This window comes from Crinia signifera, chromosome 5, assembly GCF_055691185.1.
Source record: "Crinia signifera chromosome 5, ASM5569118v1, whole genome shotgun sequence".
Classification (NCBI taxonomy): domain Eukaryota; kingdom Metazoa; phylum Chordata; class Amphibia; order Anura; family Myobatrachidae; genus Crinia; species Crinia signifera.
The window spans coordinates 261,926,264-261,940,659 of NC_139221.1; the positions used below are offsets into that span (position 1 = coordinate 261,926,264).

Genomic DNA, 14,396 nt, shown 5'->3' on the forward strand with positions numbered 1-14,396 from the left:
AAGAACCTCCTTCTTACGGCCATGCAACAGTATTTATCTTTGGGGACTGAGAATTCACACCTGAGAATATCTCTACATTTTTTACAGATTGTCACAAAACAACCACAGATACTGTCAGAGAGCACAGGAAAGAAACATTACCAGTACCATATAGGAGATTGTGTTGCTTAGGTAAACAGACCAAGTTAATTTCACATTTCCTCACCAAGGTTATATTTACAGTAATTGATTTTTCTCATTCCCTCAGATCATTTTTGTTTGCTAATAAATTAAGGACATTTCTAATCAAAAGTAGTCAGCGTGACAAGGCTTCAATTCAGAGTCCCCCCCCTTTTATTATGCAGATGATATAATCAGCTTTGTAAAGTCACGGGGTCGATTGACTCCTTCCTTCATCTTTTCATAACCTGACAAAGGCAGAAATCAATCAGGCCAAAAATATAATGGTGCAGCTAAATGGTCCTGTTATAATTACCATTATGTGAATGCATCACACAACTTTTGGTACTAGCAGTAACATGGAGGAGATTCTCCTTTGCACTAGTTTTCAGAAATGAGTGTGAAAAGAACTACTACTCAGCTACAGTAGAGTTTTCCATACATTGTCCAAGTTTAAAGGATATAATTCCTTAAGAACAGGTGACTTAAATAGTACCTTAGTCATTACGATTTCCCCATCAGTGCCTGGGCTGGATTAAAGCAGGGGCAAAAGGGGTCAGTACCCCTGGGCCCCCCTCTAGCTAGGGGCCCCCTTTGGTTGGCATGTATTTTTTAAAACATTTAATTTTTTTTTTAGCTAAAGGTTTTGTGCATGGGAGTGGGGTAGTGCTGCAGCTTCACCTATCTGCCAATGTGACAATGATTAATGGTGCTGAGCATGGGGTGCCAAGGCACACTGGCTTCACAAGTGTGCAGTGCATTACTGGGAGTTGACTAAATCCCACGACACTTTGCACAAGAGGGTAGAGGTGGAGAGGTTTGTGCTGATTGGTGGAGCTCATTACATGCTTCTCAGGCCCATGGAGGACAGCAGCAGCCTAGTCATGGGAGGGTTTTTAATCAGAAGCAGCACTGGGACTGTGTGGTCTACTATAGTCCTACAGAGTAAGGTGCAGAGGGACAAACGCAGGCTTTTAATGTGGTATGTATGCAGTTACCCATTGAACTAGTTTATACTGCCTTTACTCTGTGTTTTGACAGTGTAATATTCTCCCATGCAGTTTGCGGCCAGTAATGACAAGTGCCCCCCCCCCCCTCCCCCGTCTAAAGTGCCCTGGGCCCCCCGAAGGCTTAATCTGGCACTGATCAGTGCTCAAGCATGAAATACTTGTACCCTGCGATGCTGGGTAGTATAGGTCTGCTATGCCTATTGCTAAGTCCATACCCTGTTTTAGAAAGAACATAGTGTCGTGACAAGCCCTAAAATCAATGCTAGGATTACAGTAGTCTATGTGCCATTGTGGCTTTTACACTGGTCCTACAGGATGTCCCCTTCTGACAAATCTGTCATTTCAGATGAAAAAGAGAGCTGTATTTAGCATGAAATGCAAGCTATAGTTTCGTTAATGCACACATGTTTAGAATGCACGGTTTCTTTCAGTCGTTTGGCTTCTGCGCAACTCTCTATATCTAGGAGCAGAATCCAGCACTGCTGGGAATGACAGTCAGTGTTTGACCAGTGGGCTTATGGGTAAATGTATGGATAAGGGTATGGTGTGGGTGTTTAGTAGTGAACTGCAACTAACCTGCAGTCAGTCGCAAACATAATAGTAGTGTGTTCTTTGTTCTGCGCGTGCGATGACCCTGGCGTTGTGCGGCAAATGCTCTGACTATAGGGTAAGTGTACCATTGTGGAGGATGATGACTGTGTACACTTTATCGTACATGGTGAAAAACAGCCATTTATGAAGACCCAATAAAACTGCTGTATCAGTGTTTACAATGTGATTTTACTCCACAGAGCAAACTCGTATAAAAATAAACAACAGTTCATACTTATTTTAAGATGGTGCCACAAAAAAAAAATTCCTATTTGTGCTTCCTAATGTTTACATTTTACATGCTCCAAGCCACTTGGGTACTTAACTGCACTATCTGGCCATTATCTGTAATGTTTCTGCAACTTCGGGACTCACATTGTCAGTTGCAGGACTCACATTGAAATCAACAGTCGCCCTTCAGGGCATCAAACCCAGGTAGGTACGCTATAGGGAGTGAGCCACAGCCCATATGAGGGGGGGGGGGGGTCGCACCTTGAGACATGCATATGCCACTGACACTGAATAGGTCACAAAAATGCTAAATTATTTTATATGCATTTTGCGACAAACTATGCTGAGCTGATTATAGTCATCTGTAAGTCAATCAGCTGTTGGGGCTGTAAAACTGTTCATGCTACTGTTCCAATCTCATAATCAGGGACATTTTTGAAAACTAGCGCAAAGCATAAGATTTTAACTTTTCTGTTTTATTTTACCTCTTACAACCAAAACTACAGTTTTATTTTTGGGTGGAATTTTTACTGACGAACAGTCTCATAAACTGTTTTATGTTGTAGCTTTTATCATTAATATTAGCCAGAGAGCAAGTCTGTACTTAATAAAACTACCAGTTGATTAATCAAGGTTCTAGCCAGCTATAGAAATTATAACAGGCATTAAACCTGCAGCCAACACAGATTCTGTAGAGAAATGTTTAGTCTCTCTGCCCTGGCAGTTTAGCACATTCATATAACTATACTGTTAGTTTAAGTGTAATTTATTCTTTTTAAATGCGAGGTATAGCCTTATGTGGTGTAATGGAGTAGTCTATAAATAGTGACATACTTTGCACGTAATATCAGGACTGAACTGCTAAAACAAATGTGCGTGAACTAAACCCCAAAGTCTGTTCTCTTCAGAGATATTTTGTGCTGTTTATCATTCTGCACTTTCTGTCCATTGCCTTTTTCTAAAAACAGAAATGCATATTCATTAACTCTGTGGTTGCCAAGCTCAGTTCTCAAGGCAGCCAAGCAGTGCAGGTTGTAAGGATGTTCACACTGTAATTAAGAAGAGGTGACTTAACCCTTTGGGTGCCAGCGGTGCTGTGAGCGTTCCTCAAAATTTCCACCAAAAATGGCAACGTTCATTTAGTAGAATTAAATACAAATACAGTCAGGTCAATTCATTGAGGTTTAGTTAGATATTGCACCCAAAATAAGAACATTCACTGTGAGGGGCGCTGGAAATTTTAACAGATATTTCGAGGATCTCTCACAGCAATGTTGTCACTCAAAAGGTAATTAGTACCTGTACTTCAGTCAGTTTGATTATACTGTCTGTGCTCAAACATGGATCTCCCAACATCCTGGACTGTTAGGGTGTCTTGAGGTTCGAGAAACACCGAACCAACTCAATATATTTAATTAACACTGCATAATGTTTTAAAAGAAAATCTGCAAAGTCAATCGGCTCACAGTTCATTTTTTTTCACCCACTCTCAATATGGCCATCCCTATAGGATCCAGTTAACCTAATCGATGTCCAGCTTGGCCACAAACATGCCTTATTGGATAGATCTGGTCATGTAATGATCTGGTGAAACTACTGAATGCTGTTGAAGCTCATGAGGCCAAATGACCGTGCACACATACTGTAATTATTTTGCATTTTAAGCAAAAAAAAAACTATTAACATCTAAATGGATTTTGATAATTACCGACACACATGGGTGGTTGGTGGAAGCTGTCACACACGATGAGTTCAGTCTTAATATTCTAAGTTAGATAGTAAAACTATGCTGTGGTAAGCTTCGGCTTTCACAATTCAACATGTCTTAGCTCTATATCTAGAAGGCTGGCTAGGAAAAATAGTTGATCTGCAAAATCTAAGCTTGTGACCCCTTCAAGTCTGAGCCATTGATGTGCAATGAAATCAACAAATTCCTGTTCCATCGTGGTCGTAACAATACACACAGTTGTTCAACCAGTCCAAGCAATGGAAGGAGTCCAAACACTCTGTGATTCTGATGGCCAAATGACTGCAATTTACCATGTACCCAATCAATAGACTGATGCACTGTAGTTTCCAGCTGTTGGGTCCTTGAACACTGGCAATTGCATTTTCTCAAGTCTAGTAAAATTCTATACAAATACACACACACACACAAATATATATATATATATTAATAAAAAAATCTGATAGTGACATGAACTGCACGAAAGGTGACCAGCTAAAGACCCGGATTACTGGGAAGGTCTGTGCTACCAGAACAATAATGTCATTTTAACTCTTGAGAGAACACTGCCCAGCATGGGAGTAGCAGCCGGACTGCAGCCTGTCTCTGGTTATCTACCAGTTACATCCCTCCGTCTGTGAATTCACCACTCATCATAGGCACATACATCACATAATTAGAGCCATTGCAGCCAGTGAGGGATAACTAATGGCAAGTAAAAAGGACATTTGTTTCTATAAAAGATTAAACTTCCCGGAAGATCAACAATCTAGTTACAACGTGGTGCATTGTTGTCTGCAACTTTATTTATTCATTTATATATTTATTGACAGGGCAGCTGCTGTTAGCCTTATTGATATGGTGCAATGATATGGGTCCCTAGATGTCTAACCAGATCATTTTCCTGAGCTATCACCAGTATATCAGTGTAAGCCTGCTTTTTTCTTTTATTCAATATTTGAATACACCAGTATCACTTTGGCTGCTCAATTTTAACCAAGCTACAGTAAAACCCAGTTTTATTTAAAGTGCATGTAAGGGCTAAAATTTTTGGACAAACTACATTAGTGTGCCTATATTTTTTAACAAAATGTGTCTAGCACTAGTACAGGGTGATAGTTTAATATTTTAAAGTAATATAATAGCATGACGTCATCCATCTACAAGAGATGGCTTTCATTAGATTTATTTGAATTCACAAGAGCTGCTTCTGTGTATGGTTCTGTGTAAGCAATCAGAATGACAGCAATTATTTGTACTAAAAGTAGATTTAAAAAAAAAGACCAGACAATCCTTCCATCTAGAGAAAAATGTCAATGTCATTTATAATGCGTATAAAGGTACAGTCTTTTATTTTATGCATTTGCAGAAATGCAAATTTGCAACTGTTGTTAATGATAATAATACAATAATAATATTATTAATATTAATAATCATCATCATCAACAGCAACACTAATGGAACATTTTAGGAAACTGTAACCCTTCATGGCAAACAGCACAAACGTCCTTTAGTGTCATTGTAGAGCACAGAACAGTTAAACCAACATAGCCTCTCATTCATTGTTTGTTATTAATGTTAACCACTGACTGTCAGTACTAAAACACTAATATTGCTAAAACTACTAATGTTGCTATTGAAAACTGTCATCTAGATGTCAGCTACACTGCACATCGATAAGTGCAGGGGGGGGGGGGGGGAATAGGAGCTCTACTCTGAAATCAATTATCTCACCTCTTTTGTAGAACACCTTTCAAACAACTGGTATTATTGAAGAGACATGACTATAGAATCCCCATCAGTTTCGTTGACAAATTGGTGACCACTTTAGTCCCTTATTGAAATTCCATTAATCTCAAGCATCAAGGTGCAATGTGAAAATCCCAACTTGTATTCTAAAGCCTGTTATCAGCTCACAATAACCTACACATGAACTTAGCTTGATAGTGTGCGTGAACTTATGATTTTGCCATCAATCAGATGGTCTAGTAGGGTCAATTTCTACACCTAAAAAATATTATATATGTAATAAATACATATTTGTTATATGTAATTGTACTATTTGTATGCAGTTAACTGTATATTCTTTTCTTTGCTTAGAACCATGTAAAAGCAATCATTCTACAACCCAGGCTGCGATAATTGCTACTAGCAATCAAGTCTAGGCATCACTGAACTGAAGTGTGCTCGGATTTCATTAGAAGATTTAACTTATTTGACTTTCCTACGGTACCTAATAATCCATAAAGGAACCAAAACACATATGGCTTCGGGGAATAACTAGAAAATTAGGTGGCCATTGGGGAACCAGCTGAACTTTTGAACCAGAGGAACAGTGAGGGGAGAAATATTAAACAGAACGAGAGATTCCTAATGCATATAGAAATATAGGGATGTGACCTTTTACGGTACCTTGAAAATTACATTAGCATTATGAAAAATACTTATCATGTTTAGCGTTCTTAATCCATCAGCTCATATACTTTTGTTGGTGTGAACCGCAAAGACGAAGTCAAAGGGACAAAACAACAATAAGATTTAATAACAGACCTTGCTGTGACCTGGGCTAATTTAGTTTCACTCATTGTTAAAACTCTCTCTGGTAGAGTTAATAGAAAATTGCATAGCTCTTAAAGAATTAATACATAAAAAAAGACAAAAAAAAGGAAAAAAAAATAACTTCAAGATAAATCCATTCCTTTCAAATAAGGCGTATGTTTGAAATGAATTGAATTTCATTAACTTATTTGTAATAAAAGTGTTATTTATGTGATGCAATAGTAACAACCACCGAGCACCAAATGGTTCACTAAAATCTTAAGAATTTTTTTCACGTTTATACCTTAATTTACAGCAGACATAAAACGCATCAGTTTTAACTTTTATATAACAAATCGTGTCTTTTTAAAAAGTGTCAAATAAACACGCATTTAATCTCTCCTTATCTAAATCTTTTCCTGCAAGTATTTAAGAAGCTTTTTTTGTTAGTTACTTCTTACTTACCCAGTAAAATAAAATAGTGTTTAATTTTTAGCAAAGATAAATCATATTTGACTATAACAAGATGGATCATACTAACTGCTCTCAAACATAGGGGTGAAATTTTGCGGATGACAAAATACGTTTCTAAGAATCTCTGAGTACAGTATTTATTATACATGCATGCCGTTCACTTATCCCTGTTCTACAATAGACATAATTTTATACCCTATAAAGGCAATTTATGTATCCAACGGGAATGGTCTGGATAACATAAAACCTTGAGTGCTGTGTTGCAGGAAGCATATTTTAGTTTGGCAATTGTACTTAGAGGCGAAGTGGTCCTGCTTGATCATCATATCATGTCACAAAGCATTAGTCATTGATAACTTTATAACCAACTTATAATGCTTTCACTCAATGCGTGTAATTAAATCGCAGGAGCGCATATGCGATGCCCATGGAAGTTATTGCAAAGAATAATTTGCTAAATATTCCTAAATGGTTCTTCATATACAACATCATCAATTACTGCTGTTTACAAAAAAATAAAAAATAAAATGTCAAAGCAATAACTTTGTTCCATAAAGTATTATTATTGTTCTCTGCCTATGGAAGTACAGTTTTTAATTCTATAAAAATAACTGGGATTTTTTTTTTTATTAACATAATAATAGAAGGTCATTGCATTTAAAATTGTGACAATTTAAAATGATAGCCCTACAGATAATTTTTTCAAGAGATGCTTTATTGTCTCACTACAAAACTGGGTGAACTCACATCACTTTTGGATAAAGTATTAAAAAAGTGATATATAGAGAATATAACATTAATATATATATATATATATATTAATGTATATATATATATATATATATATATATATATATATATATAATGTGCCCTGCTTTCAAATATAATAACTATATTATTGAACATTATTATGAAATAGTTTTTTTCATCATTAGTTTAGCATTTCCAAAACACTCACAGGAGAAGTTCGTACATATATTTAAAAAAAATAAAATAAAAATAGCAAGCGCACATCATATAATTCTGTGTCAAAATCTACAATGTTCTAAGTTAATTTTTGCCTTCATTGCTAAATCATTTTAATGGCAGTATTTATGTTTTATAATAGTAGACATTATTTCCATTGTTTCACATTTTAAACAGAAGCCGCAGATTATCCATTTAAAGTAAATTTTAAAATCTGATATTAACGTAAGGGGAAGTAACACAATCTGTGTACATAAATATAAGGATTTCATTGTTTAAATTAATTCCTTAATATGAGAAATGTTAGGGGTACAAATATAACCCCAAATTAAACTCTACAGATATATATTTTTTGTAACTTTTGTAGTAAAGGAAGAAAAAAAAATCTTTCACTCTCTAATATTACAAGCACCACTAGAGAGAGCTCTTCATTTCCTAAAAGATTCAGTGTGAGAGAAAAGAATGAGTCGTTGCCTTATATTTCTGTCTTTTGCTGAAACTCTATAGTTATATTTTGCCAGTCCCATTGCACTCATTTGTAGAAGAACACAATATATTGTATGAAAAATAGAAACATACCATCAGAGGGCAACTCATCATCCTTATCTCGATCAGAAGCAAGGGAAGATGTGTCAGTGGGATGAGGAAACACTTCGAACTCATCCTGATCCTCTGGCTCTCCTGAAAGGAAAAAAAAAAAAAGCATATGACAAGTGATTACTACTTGTTTAATAAGTTCAGAGAAGGGGGAAAGGGCTCTGGTTTTTCCTATCTATTATATTTTCAATATAATTTATTAATTCCACCCACTAGTGTCTGTAGATTTAACATTTGATTTACATAACTGTGATTTGAAATAATTAGAAACAATTGTAAACTCTACATAAAAGATGACAGAGATCTTTTACATATATTTATATATATACAGCATAGAGAGAGAAAGACAGAGAGAGAACGAGTTATGCTGAGTACACACGATGAGATTTAACATTAGATTTTGACTATATAGTCAAAATCGCATCAGGATCGCATAGACATCGTATGGTGATCGAACAGGTTTTTAACCTTTCGATCCTGATGCAATGCCGATGCGCACTCCCGTTCAGCACATATCGAATAGCGAAACAGACAGGGCAGCAACAGGGCCGGCAACAGAAATCTTGGGGCCCTGTACACTGATATTTCTGGGGGGCCCCCCACATAATCCAGCAGTGCAGCAGCCCCATTGAAGTCCCCACGGGAGTTACAGGCCGAACGCAGCAAGCTATGAGTGCGGGCCCTGCCCTGCACAACCTGCAGGCAGCCCCACTGTACTCGCCAAGGGTAGCCCACTCCACCACTCGTGGGCCACAGCTGCAAGCTATGACCTGGGCTGGGCCATGGGCCCCTAGGATTGTAGGGCCCTCAGGCATCTGCCCATCAAGCCCATGTGTAAACACAGCCCTGCCTGGCTCTCTCTGCAGAGATGAGCTCCAGGCAGCTAATTGCCTCCTTCCCTCCTCTCCTTAGTCACCTATACTTTCAAGGTCCGGATCCAGGGGGGCCCTTTCTTACTTTAGTTGGGGACTTGTCTTCTCCAACTGTCCCGTCATGCTGTGCCTCCATCTCCTGCTGTGACAAGAAGGCACTAGCAGGGCAGAAGGCAGCCAAAGCACAGAGTCTGGAGCAGATTTGACAATGGGGCCACACATGTGTAGTAAGGTATGTGCACAGTGCAACAGGAGACAGCCGACTCAGCCTCCCTGCGCTGAGCGGCTGCTGCTGCCTGATGCACTGTAAGTACGGATGACGGTCACAGACTCTAATCTCCCCTCCAGTCCAGACTCCAAACACTCTGACACAGCAGCCGGAGAGACCCGGCGGCAGCGCGCGGCTGCACACAGTCGGACAGAGCCAGGCAGCACACTTTGTGCACACAGACATGGGCGGGGGCTGGGCGGTACTCACAGACTGCAAAGTAGATGGTCGCAGGGGTAACACTGTCTACAAACAGGCCCCGGCTGAGCTCTGGGGCCATTCAGATCCCCGGGGCCCATCACACATGTCCCCCTTGACCCCCCCTGTCACCGGCCCTGGGCAGCAATGACTATATAGTGCAAACCAAATATAGATAATAAGGGAATATTACCATGTGTACACAACATCAGTTTTCATACAATGACCTGACCTAAAGGTGTCTTGACTTATGGTGTGTACACACGGTACAATCCAGCATACAATTTTAACTATATAATCAAAATTGCAATAGGATCACATGCAGATCGCACAGGTTTTTTACCTTGCGATCCCAATGCGCGCTCCCGGGAAAGCACAAATCGAAACCCAGATAGACAGGGCAGCAATGACTATATAGTGCAGATCTGCACTATATAGTCAAAATCGCATGCATGTCAGGTGGCTTGCCGTGCGATTCGATCCCGATGTGATCTGATCGCATCGGCATCGAATAGCAGGCCTAATCGAATAGCAAGCCTAAACCATTACTGTTATTTATGTGTCTATTTACTTTTATCTGTAACATGAGAATCATACTTAGCTACTGTACTTATTTATTTATTTAATACTTCTTATATAGCGCAGCACATTCTGTTGCGCTTTACAATTGGAAACAGTGATAAAACAAACTGGGTAGTAACAGACCGATAAAGAGGTAGGAGGGCCCTGCTCGCAAGGTTACAAGCTACTACAAGAATTCCTACTGTGAGAGATGCCCAGAGAGAAGAAGAAGGTGGGAGATGATTGAGGCTGGGCTAATTGTGTCATTGGGTCCCGCTCATGTGCAGAGAAAATGGCATGGTCTATGGCACATTTGCATTACTAGTTCCCTTAGCAAAGTGGGCAGAATGCGGGATGGGAGCCCACTCTACCCAAAAATCAAGAGTTCCCCGCAGGATCCAGGACAGTAGGTAATTATGAAAAGATTTGCTAAACTAAGCATTATATCTTTCTACACATGCTATGAGCCTTACTTTATACTTTAGGTTTTAAAGTTATCCTTGATGCTTCATTGCAGGATTGTCACACATGAAAAACTGACACAAGAAGACTTTAGGAGAAAATAATGGGATTGTGGGTCAATGACTACATCAATGGCTCTCTAGAGTACAGTAAACAATGTAAGCAGAGTTAATAAAATCTTTATGGATAACCAGTAAAGATATTCACAGGGTAAGCAAACTCATATTTAATGTACATGATATCTGGGGCTTATCCTATTAATCATAGATTATTTTCATTAGCACCCTGCAGTTTTCTTTATCATTCAGATTAATATTTCTAATTGTTTGTCCCTGGAACTCCAGGGCCTAATGATGTGTAGTCCGGCCCCTACAACCGGAGCGGTAAGCAGCACATCCTCTCTGGGTTTCCACTGGAAGACATTATAATTGTAGGCAAGTATATGCTTGTGCACCTTTCCGATGACATAGTTCTTGCAGATGTTTGTCACTGGTGCAAAATAAGCATTGATGATAGGCAACTGCTACTGAATTGCTGTCTGGTCTTATAGGCAAACGCAGGGGAGTTTCTGGTTGACCAGAAACCCCTCTCTTGGCAAGTGCCTTAAATTATGACAACAATAGCACTGGTATATAATATGAGCAATAGAGCTGCCACCACATCATGCAGTGTAAGGGACAGAGCGGAGCTGCTGCACATGTCTAGTGTACTTGTACCACATTTACTGTATGTGTGGATCTGAGCCCTCAAACATCGCAATGGATGTTTGCACCAGAAAGCAGCTGCCAGGAGAAAGAGACAGGAGCCTTACCATGTAGTGGGAGATTGTGAGCTTAGAAAGTGCAATACTGGTTCTATTATGTTTGGGTGTGTATTTATTTTTTATTTATTTATTTATTTATTATGATATGTTTAACCTTTTTCCTGACCAATTATCTTATTTAAATGTTTGAAACAGCCTATACTATAGACCACCTCTACTGTTAAATATTAATACTGTATTCCATACAGTATCCAGTGTAGAAAAAGACCCATTTTCAGGGCTGTTACCACTCCCCCAGACTCCCGTACTTACTCCAATGCGCTGCAGAGTGGGAGATTTTGAATTACATTTGGAAACCCCCCTCTAAAAATTCTGCGTACGACACTGGGACAGATATATACAATCACTAGTGTAACTGCTATAGTCTGTAAAGTCGCAGCCATCTATTCACATAACTTGATATTTGCATTTGTTCCACATTTGATCAGTATATTCCCCTTTGATTTTAAAAGTAAAAATACAACTGATGTTTAATTGAATAAACCTTTTTGCATTTATATCCAGATTTTATTTTATTTTACACGGTAAATGTGACTTTTGTATTTATTGATAACACTGACCAGACATTTCATTACAGTTTTATATTGTGTATAAAGAGTACTGTGACTTTCATATTTAACCACTATCATTGGCAAGCCACATCTTTACCAAAGCTCACAATGGGTGGTTCTGCCTGAAGAGTTTGAGTTGATGAAATTTGGCCTTTGCACCCTTTTTATTCCCATTACAACTGTACATGAGCCCCAGTTCTCTAACAGATTCCTGTGAATGGGACGCAGCTCCCCTGACCTGGGTTACCTGTTCACACCGCACAGCAACTTAGGTCCGACCCGGTATTAACCCTTCTTTAACCCAGGTCATGATGCTAGGTTGCTGGACCCGGGTATTTTCAGAAGTACCTTTCACACCGCACGTCAACCCGGCAACAACCTTGGTCAGACCCGGGTTATTTGTGCAACGTGAAAGGGGTATCAGGGGGCACCAGCGGCCACACATGATGACATTTGCAGAGATGTTACTGAGGCCAGTGTTGACTCCTGTCAGGCCCCTCCAATAAGCATGGCCCGGGGTTATAACGGTACTTATGTAATATCTGGGCTCCCGTTTTTCTTATGAGACCGCGTCCCCTCGCGGGGCTCGCTGCGCTCGCCACGCTTCGGGCATGGTGGCTCGCTGCGCTCGCCACACTATATAAAATCAACTCCATGCATAGTTGGATAGTAGGGGTATGAAAAAATGGGGTGCATTTAACATGGGAGCCCAGATAATACATAAGTACCCAAAATCTTTATCTAACAGTTAAAGTGGTTGGTGAACTTTAAATAAGATCTTGCTCTACAAACATCCAACCTAGTGGTGACGAGAGGGGAGGGGGGGGGGGGGGGGTTAGCAGATACTAATTGCCTGGACCTGGGATTTTTGCAGAGACCCCTGCCTTACATGTCAGCCGGCAGAGTCTTTTTATCTAGCCCTACACACATTGCTGTATGCTGGGCTGCAGTATGTCCAGGGAGGCTGCTGCACAGATCTGATCCCAAATGAGAGACACGTGACGCCCCTATGTCTGCGCACAAAAAGTACTCTCTACACTTATTTTAAAGGGGTGTGGTCACAATTAGGCCACATACCACTTTTGTTACCGAAGCCCGGTAATCTTTCTACAGCACTGGCCCTGACAGCTAAAAGAGGATATGGAGGTTGAGGTTAGAGTGGAGGTTATATGAGAATGTGTGGGTGAAGGAAGAGAGAAAGGGTCAGATTCTCTAAGCTTCAGAAGTGATAAAATGGGAAGTGATAAACAGCCAGCCAATCAGCTCCTACCTGCCATGTCACAGGCTGTGGGCCAGATTATCTAAGCTTCAAAAGTGTTAATATGGTGTGTGATAAACAGCCAGCCAATCAGCTCCTACCTGCCATGTCACAGACTTTATTTGAAAAATATCAGACAGGAGCTGATTGGCTGGCTGTTTATCACTATCCATTTTATCACTTCTGAAGCTTAGAGAATCTGGCCCAAAGTGAGAAAGGTGGGGAGAGAATTTATAAATAAAGGCTCTAATCCACAACTCTCAATCATATACAGTGGCTGATGTTTGTGACCACACCATTTAAATACAAGAAAATCAGGAAATGTATGTTCCAAAATATTCATTAATTTTTCAACCAACAAGCTATAGTGGAAAATCAACCCAATATAGGCTGTTATATAAAGCAGATGTGTGCTTTATCTTAAGTGGGTGAGGTTGAAATAGTCTATTAAATATTTGCTATGTCAAAGGCATATGAACAAAAATGCATGCTAGCTCAATCTGACAAAGTGGAGAGCAATACAGTGACTGCTATACAATACAGTGACCATTCGATTGAGTGATATACAACACAGGTGGCATTATACAGTAGTAACCTGTATATAATAGAGAATATTCTGGTGACAAATACACTATCTTCAAATACATCACTTTATCTACACGTGCAACTACTACCACTCAAACCCCTTCTCCGATAGAGAGATTTTGCCTCTATCAGCCTACTGACAAAGGTGCCATTGCTCACCTATACAATTCAATATTGCTACATGTGTCTTCTACCCAAGATCCTCATGAACAAGCTTGGGAACAAGATTTAGGACTACATTTTGATAAAGAGTAATGGGACTCTCTAAATGCTCTATTAGCGCGGCTATACAGGAATGCTCTTACAAATGTTACACTCACTGGTACTTAGTCCTGGACCATTTTCACCACATGCACCCCCACTCTTCTGCCCTTTTTTGTAAGAAAAACTGTGGCCTACAAGGCACTTTCTTTCACATTTGGTGCACTTGCCCAGTTATTGGGCGACAGTACTCTCTCTCATATCTCACATTTCGATCTACCTCACCCTCCTTTCACTGCAAACTTTCTCTTCTGTGCTTCCCTAG

The 14,396-nt window shown here is 39.6% G+C and overlaps 1 protein-coding gene across 1 annotated transcript in view; it reads right to left on the reverse strand.

The window, feature by feature from the left end:
* The window catches only part of SKAP2 (src kinase associated phosphoprotein 2), a 257,554-nt gene that overhangs the window by 174,143 nt on the left and 69,015 nt on the right, over positions 1–14,396 (reverse strand). Inside the window, exon 4 of the mRNA XM_083188933.1 lies at positions 8,275–8,376. Coding sequence (XP_083045059.1) covers positions 8,275–8,376 — 102 coding nt within the window. The remainder of the gene's footprint in view (positions 1–8,274; positions 8,377–14,396) is intronic.